At 39.6% G+C, this 8,291-nt stretch overlaps 1 protein-coding gene across 1 annotated transcript; it reads left to right on the top strand.

Moving 5' to 3' along the window:
* Positions 1-395: 395 nt before the first annotated feature.
* Positions 396-3,100, top strand: LOC139453113 (gamma-glutamylcyclotransferase-like). The gene is made up of 3 exons (XM_071234743.1): positions 396-509; positions 1,360-1,502; positions 2,833-3,100. The coding sequence occupies exons 1-3, from the start codon at positions 396-398 to the stop codon at positions 3,098-3,100; spliced, it is 525 nt and encodes a 174-aa protein (XP_071090844.1).
* Positions 3,101-8,291: the final 5,191 nt, after the last annotated feature.

Genomic DNA, 8,291 nt, shown 5'->3' with positions numbered 1-8,291 from the left:
CTATGACGTACTAAAACGGGAAACCAACAGTGAATGTGTCCAGCTATATCACGACGGCCTCTAAACAATCGATGTTAACGATATTCCATTATGAAAAAGTTTTATTCATTTGCAATTTATTCAATTAATTTTTTTCATTATTTACACAAGCACAAAACATGTATTTCGGTCAGATCCTCCCACCTCCTAATCCACTACTTTCCTACGCTTTTCCATTAAAAATCTTGGCCCATATTATAAGAGAGGACAAGTGACTTGCATCAGCCAGCCTCCATTCGGGTATACCGGCCTCGTTATGGGTAGGGGCGTGGGCACACAGCATATGCCGCAGTGTCATAGCCAGAAGATCCGTCCCGTGCAGTGCCGCTGGGGCAAGGTCTGTGACTGACGCTATCATGTCTACCGGAAGATTCCTCCACTTCGCCTATGCCAGCAACATGCTGAAGGAGCGCATGCTCTGCTACAACCCTATGGCGTTAAAGATATTTAGAGGTCCTGCCAAGTTGGAGGTAAGAACGGAGGTCTATGAAATCATATGATACGTTGTATGTTACGACATACATAAAACTATGCGTGTTTTGCGAGGGGGATGCTTTTTGCTTGTTTAAGAAACATTGAAACTTGTTTTGTATAACATATATGTTTTAATATTAATTCCTAGGAAGAACAACTTGTAAAGCTTGGATAATTAACCAAATACTGGGTGAATAAATTTGGTTTAACGCCGCTTTGAACAGTATTCCAGTTATACCAGGTCGTGTCATCTAGGTAGGAAAGCCCGAAGTGATGCAGGTCACAAAAGGTAACTATACCACTTTGATTTAACCCACGAGCATGGGTATGGTGGTGACAAACCAAGTAACATAAACAGTGCGACTCTTGGACCCAACTCTGCTCAAAAGAATTACAGCGCCTGTGATCATTGGTGCACCCGCTTCCCCACTGTAAGAATAACTGATTTATTGAATGACTAGAGTCACTTTGTGGGTTTTTTGTTTGTTTGTTTGTTTGTTTTTGTGTGTGTTTTGTGTTTTGTGTTTTGTTTTGTTTTGTTTGTTGCTGTTGTTTTGTGTTTGTTTTTGTTTATTGTTGTTGTTTTTTTTTAGGAGGGGGGAGGGGGGGGGGGGGAGGCTACGATTTTGTATGGAGACTAGATATCTATTTAGCTACAGCTGCAAAACCAGATATTTGATTTAATTATTATAAAACTATGAGTCTTAATTTTTTTTTTGCATTGGACATCAATGCATTTTTTGTGGCTGACAATTTCTTTGAAACAGTCTTAGCATATTTTGTTCAAGCATTTTGTTTTTGATTAAATAATCCGAGCCCACATTTTATAAGTTCCCGTGATTCCAGAATTACCGTCTGGCGTTTTGCCGCGATTGGCCGTTACCAGGAGTCTGGCAAGGACCAACAGCTAATCTCCGGAAGTCACCAGGCAGCCATGTTTGGGGGGTGATCTGGGAACTGGAAGACAAGGTGAAGGCCGAATTGGACAGGTAATCTGGACGTCTGAAGTTTCATTGAGTATTCATTGAACTTCTATTGGGTGACATTCTGTGATAAAATAGGATCTACTGTATATGTTTTTTTCATCACTGTAAACCTTCACGTCAATTAGACTAGCCAGACTTTTGAAACAGAAATGTTCACTTGTATAACACATGGAGGGTACTGTGACGATACAGAGAGATGGTTTGAAACAATCATGGATGCGCTCAAATGTGGCTCGGCTACGCCCCGTCCCAGTACCACAGCTGCTGCTAATTGGTTAATTCAAACATAGGATGTTGAAACAGAATATACTAATGGCAAGTATTGCTATTAAGTCTACACAATTATGCATGAGTCCTCAGAAACAACCGGCTGTTGTAAACATGACGTCATTCTTTGCATTTTCCCGTGGCAAGGGCTTTGACTGACAATAAAAGTCCAGTTTCCACCCTTGCCGAACTAGGCTTGAATTTCATGGCTCGATCGTAGTGGAAGCAGTGGCTATTACGAGTTATGTCCCTCCTATTGACCTATCAGATTCCACCTCTCATATATCTAACGTTTGCTTCAAACAACTTGGCGGCGCCCGGTCAAGACGATCTGATCGACAGTCAAGGCCTCTTTTGTAATAAAACGGGTCTTTCCTCGCAAAGTGCCTAAAAGCATCTGAGCACCATCATTAAAAAAAAACATGAAAATCGTTGAAATCCATGTTGTTCACGAACCGGATGTCGATTTCGTTATGCGATTTTGATTGGATTATGCATAGCCTCGTTAGTCTAGCCAAAGTGTAACTCCGGAAGTACAGCCTAGTTTGGCAAGGGTGGAAACTGTACCTTTATAGTCATTTAACTCTCTTGCCTCGGGAAGATGGAAAACGCAGGATTCGGGGGTCTATTCTGAGAGTATTCGGGACTGAGCAGTACAAATATAATTGTATTTAGTACGCACAATCAACAGTTAAAACAAATTAATGGTGTACAAAACCGTTTCAACGTTTCCTTTGTAACATTTCTTTTTTCGATACCATGTGTGTGTGTTCGGGGGTGGGGGGGGGGGGGGGGGGGGGGAGGGGGTGGGGGGGGCCGTAAACTTTAAATCACTTTTCTCAATGCTTTTGAAATTTATATTAATTAGTATTCAGGATTCATGAATGAGACTCTGAGGGAAACATTATATAGGATTCGAGATTCATCATTATTGATGAGCACCGTGTATCACAGAAAACATATACTCTTTTTAATAAACATAATATGATAACTGTCACGAGAGCTCATCCTGAAACGTGTGTTTGTAACTTTCTCACATGTTGGCTTTTTCGTATTATCGCTGCAGTCAAGAAAATACTCACCAAGGACTCAACCTTGAGGTGACTGACCTTCAGGGTAGCAAGTTCATATGCTACGGCTTTGCTATGCGTGAAGGTCAAGGTCAGGAGGAGCTCCCTTCACCGCAGTATAAGGACGTAATAGTGCGTGGAGCTCAACAGAGCAACGTTCCGGAGGAGTACATTCAAACTCTGAAGGGTCTGCAAGACAACGGCTTTAGCGGTCGTGTTGCCGTGTATGAAGACGTCCTGGCGATACTGAAAAGGCAGCCTTGACAATAACGTGGAAAGTCGACACAGTGTTACTGTGGCGCATGTTCCCGTCGAAGTCATATTTAGATGGTAACAGTGAAATGGACTATATTGGGCACAGCTTGTTACTAGGATTGACGGATACCATATAAAGTTAATTCACCTAATTATTCAGATCAATATATATTATATATTCCCTTCAATGTCACATTATCTCAAGCCCAATAATTTGCAAGTGTTGTTCTAAAGTTGCCTTGTATTTTACAATACAATTACAACAGTAAGTATACGGCTTCTTGTATTCTGTTAAAGACACATTTTAGGAGACTTGAAAGCAGTATTCCACTGTGTGAGTGTGTATATGAACAACCGGCACTAGAATTACCAGACTTTATATCACAAATGGGTCGCTTCTCCCAGGCACTGCTAAACGCGGTTTCTAAAGAATTTAGTAAATGTTGTGTATTTTTTGTGTCTTAAACTTAGTACGAATGACATGTATTTTAACGGCATTACTAGAATGTGGTTTTGCTTCATTCATACATTGCATCTTTGAGCCTTTGGTGTGCGTTTGGAGACTTAATAAAGGACATCTACTCTACGAAAATACAAGTCTAATAATCTATTATTTATATAAAAAAGTCTGAATACAGAGCACAGGGAACAAGTATGCGATGTCTGCATCAACTGGTGGCGGATTGCTTTACTTATCTGCATTTATATACAGGTCTTCCACAGGCCAACAGGAATACGAATCCTGCATAATGACAAGAATTAGTAAACAATACATTCCATGTCAGAAACTAGCAGGATCAATCAAGTTAATGTAATAATGTTAATGTGTTCATTCAGGCGTATATCGAATGAATCTAAAGTGATGTACATGTACCAAACTTCTGAGTTTGAAAGTCGGTGAAAGGAACACAATTCACGTTCCCTATGTGTGTGTGGCCATTGCTGAATGAACCTTCAGAGTATGTGGGCTAATCTGTATGATCGTCGGAACTTGCGACTTGAACTCATACAAAGTGAATGTCATTTTTATTATTACTTATATCCCTATTTTATACCTATATTATATAGGGTGTATACACACTTTTAGAATAAATATGTTCCTCAATAAGTGAGGTGTCATGAGCGTATGTATGCTCAAATCGCTTTACTGTAACATCGTTGTATATTGTTTGGTTACAAGATATATATTGTTTGATAGGCATTACTTAGAAGTTGACGGATGACAAAGTAGACACAATCCTTATACCGTTGTCAAGGATTTATACCTAAACGTCGCCTTTACAGTATTAATGAAGTTGTTATACATAAATTGTGTCGACTTTAACAAATAAATTACCAAATGAACTTGATGTGTTTATATCCCCGAGTGTTCATGTTGTCATTTACGATCACGAGGTTTTCTTGTCATCGCAAAGCCCCCCCCCAAAAAAAACAAAACCAAAAAAAACAACAATAAAAAACAAAAAAAAAACAAAAAAAAACATCCACCAACTCCTCCATGTTGGTTGACCTCTTGGGCGCAACTACATGCCACGCTCCGTCCATACACACTGACTCTTTCATGAACCCGATGCAGAGGAACCGACCTTCATCCGTGTAGAGGATGCCCTCTGCCAGTGACGTCGCTGCCAACGTCATACAGGTCGTGCCCATTGCACTCCATAACTTAGGGACGGTACCGTTCTACGGAAGGGACGATAGGCTCTGGCACCAGCACCGCGTTGACGTCGAATAATGGGGTGGCCCAACGCCGTTGCAGTCGTTGGATCGAAAGGATATGGCGGTCTTAAGGGATGCTTCTGAATTAGTTTTGAGACGCTCCCCTTGTCTGCCTACCGTTCTCTCCTAACAAAAATAAAACGACTTACGGCCCCACCAGAGCGGCCTTTTCCCCATGAGTTTGTACCCAAGCGAAGCAAAGGTCGCTCTCGTGACATCCCCCCATGGTGAGATGTTATCAGTGAAGTGGGCTATATTGTACACAGATTGGTGTATTAACGGATTCAACACTAACTGTATTTGCAGAAATGTGAAAGCATTATTACCGAATTTAATACTTCAGTACAAGAGTTTGAAATATATTTCTGTAAATTTCCTTGGGCGAAGAAAATTTGTAAATTTGCATGCCTAAGAAAGTTGTGTATTATTTAGGATATCGAGGTCTTATTGACCTGTATTAACACAAGGTGACCATACAACTTTACACCATGTAAAATAAACCTGTCCTCGTTAAAGGAAAGCAAAACTGTTAGGTAAATATCACATTTTGGTGATAAGCAAAACTATAGTAAAGTTAAAGCACACCGTTATTCCAAAGAACACATCTACACAAGCCGGGCTAAAGTCTCCGTCTACAAGTAGTGCTCAACACAGAGTGTTATATCTATGTTTCACGAACTATGTATTTGTAATGACACGTATACTGTACTGGGTGTTAAACATAATAAGTTTGTTCACGTTACTGTTCAGTTTCAGGAACAGTCAACACCACTTATTATGTAGCACCAACTGTTATAGCCACGTCCTTGTGCGCTAGTATATTCCATTCGTTACTGCGGTGGTAGTCACAAATTAATATATTTATGCTGTTATTAATAGATTATCAATATATCACGAAGCTATGATGTTATATAACTATGCACACATCCCAGACCAGTTTTAGAGATACTTTTAGGAACATACCAAGTTTTATGCTATATTAGGGGAAGGTGTTGATTGCTTGGTGTGTTATACCGGGCATGAAACCATGATCATAACAGAACCGTTTCAACGTGGTATATGTTCTCGATGTCAATACTTTCTGTTATTGAGTCATGTCCCAATGTGTTTATGATTACGTTATATCTATGACCGACATAGATAGGAGATTTTGAAAAATAGTAGTATAAATCTAGATGAAGGTGTAGGAGTGGGTGGGTTAGCCTAGCGGTTATAGTGTTCGCTCGTCACACCGAAGACCTGGGATCGATTCCCCATACGGGTGCAATGTGTGAAGCCCATTTCTGATGTCCCCCGCAACTGTCGACCAAACGAAAGTATACACCCTTGTTTGAACGTTGCTGAAAAAACCCAAAACAAGAAATGGTTATTCAGTGGGAATGTATTTGAGACGGTTTCCATAGTTATATTTTGGGCTTAAAGAGTGTGGAGTCTCCGCGACAGTTCTGAACCTAATAACGTTTAGTAACGTTTGGTAACTTTTGTTAACGTAGGTAGTTGTTTGGTCAAATGCACTTGTAAGTGTCTACTTTCTTTTCCTCCAGTTTACTTGTATCAAGGCCAATCATTTACTTCATATTTCATACATCATGCTTCATACGTCATACATCATGCTCCATACATCATTCATCATGCTTCATACGTCATACATCATGCTTCATACGTCATACACCATGCTCCATACGTCATACATCATGCTTCATACGTCATACAACATGCTTCATACGTCATACATCATGCTTCATAAGTCATACACCATGCTACATACGTCATACACAATGCTTCATACGTCACACACAATGCTTCATACGTCATACATCATGCATCATACGTCATACATCATGCTTCATACGTCATACACCATGCTTCATACATCATACATCATACTCCATACATCATACACTATGTTTCGTACGTCATACACAATGCTTCATACGTCATACACAATGCTTCATACGTCATACACCATGCTTCATACGTCATACATCATGCTTCATACGTCATACATCATGCTTTATACGCCATACACCATGCTTCATACGACATGCTTCATACGTCATACACCATGCTTCATACGTCATACATCATGCTTCATACGTCATACACCATGCTTCATACATCATACATCATGCTCCATACGTCATACACTATGTTTCGTACGTCATACACAATGCTTCATACGTCATACACAATGCTTCATACGTCATACACCATGCTTCATACGTCATACATCATGCTTCATACGTCATACATCATGCTTTATACGCCATACACCATGCTTCATACGACATGCTTCATACGTCCTACACAATGCTTCATACGTCATACATCATGCTTCATACGTCATACACCATGCTCCATACGTCATACACAATGCTCCATACGTCATACATCTTGCTCCATACGTCATACACAATGCTCCATACGTCATACACCATGTTCCATACTTCTTACTCCATGTTTAACACTTCTTACTTCATGTTTGATACTTCTTATTTCATGTATGGTACTTCTTGCTTCATGTTTGATACGTCTTGCTTCATGTTTCATACTTCTTACTTCATGTTTAATACTTCTTACTCCATGTTTAATACTTTTTACTCATGGTTAATACTTCTTACTTAAAGTTTGATACTTCTTACTTCATGTTTGATACTTCTTACTTCATGTTTCATACTTCTTACTTCTTACTTCATATTTGATATTTCTTACTAATGTTTAATACTTCTTACTTCATGTTTCTTACTTCTTACTTCATGTTTCGTACTTCTTACTTCATGATTGATACTTCTTACTCCATGTTTGATACTTCTTACTCCATGTTTCGTACTTCTTACTTCATGATTGATACTTCTTACTCCATGTTTCGTACTTCTTACTTCATGTTTCGTACTTCTTACTTCATGATTGATACTTCTTACTCCATGTTTCGTACTTCTTACTTCATGATTGATACTTCTTACTCCATGTTTCATTCTTCTTACTTCATGTTTGATACTTCTTATCCCATGCCTCATACTTCTTACTTCATGCTTCTTACTTCATGTTTCATTCTTCTTACTTCTTACTTCATACTTCTTTCTTCATGCTTGATATATCGCGCTTCATATATTACGTACCGCCTCCGTGGTCTAGTGGATAGAGCGTCTGCCTGGACGGCGTAAGATCGTGGGTTTTATACCAAGATACATTAAAAGACGATACTGGTTGTTACCCTGGCTGGCGCTCGACATTAAGGGGCGAATACAATGACTGGTTGTCTCGGAATCAGTATACTGTGTCTGAGCGGGGTATTCGTTTTAAACTCTGGTATGGTATCTCAGTGGGCTAGCACTATAAACTCGGTATTAGTCCGGACTAGTACAAGCAGCCACACATCCCATTTCACCTCATATAACGCTTCATTCTTCATACATCGAGTATCATGCTTCATCCTAAGTACATCATACATCATGCTTCATGCATCATGTATCATGCTTCA

Source organism: Haliotis cracherodii, unplaced genomic scaffold (genome assembly GCF_022045235.1).
Source record: "Haliotis cracherodii isolate W230 unplaced genomic scaffold, xgHalCrac1.p SCAF_10, whole genome shotgun sequence".
NCBI classification, from domain to species: Eukaryota; Metazoa; Mollusca; class Gastropoda; order Lepetellida; family Haliotidae; genus Haliotis; species Haliotis cracherodii.
Note: the sequence above shows the minus strand (reverse complement) of the source record. Positions and strands in the feature narration are given on the sequence as shown.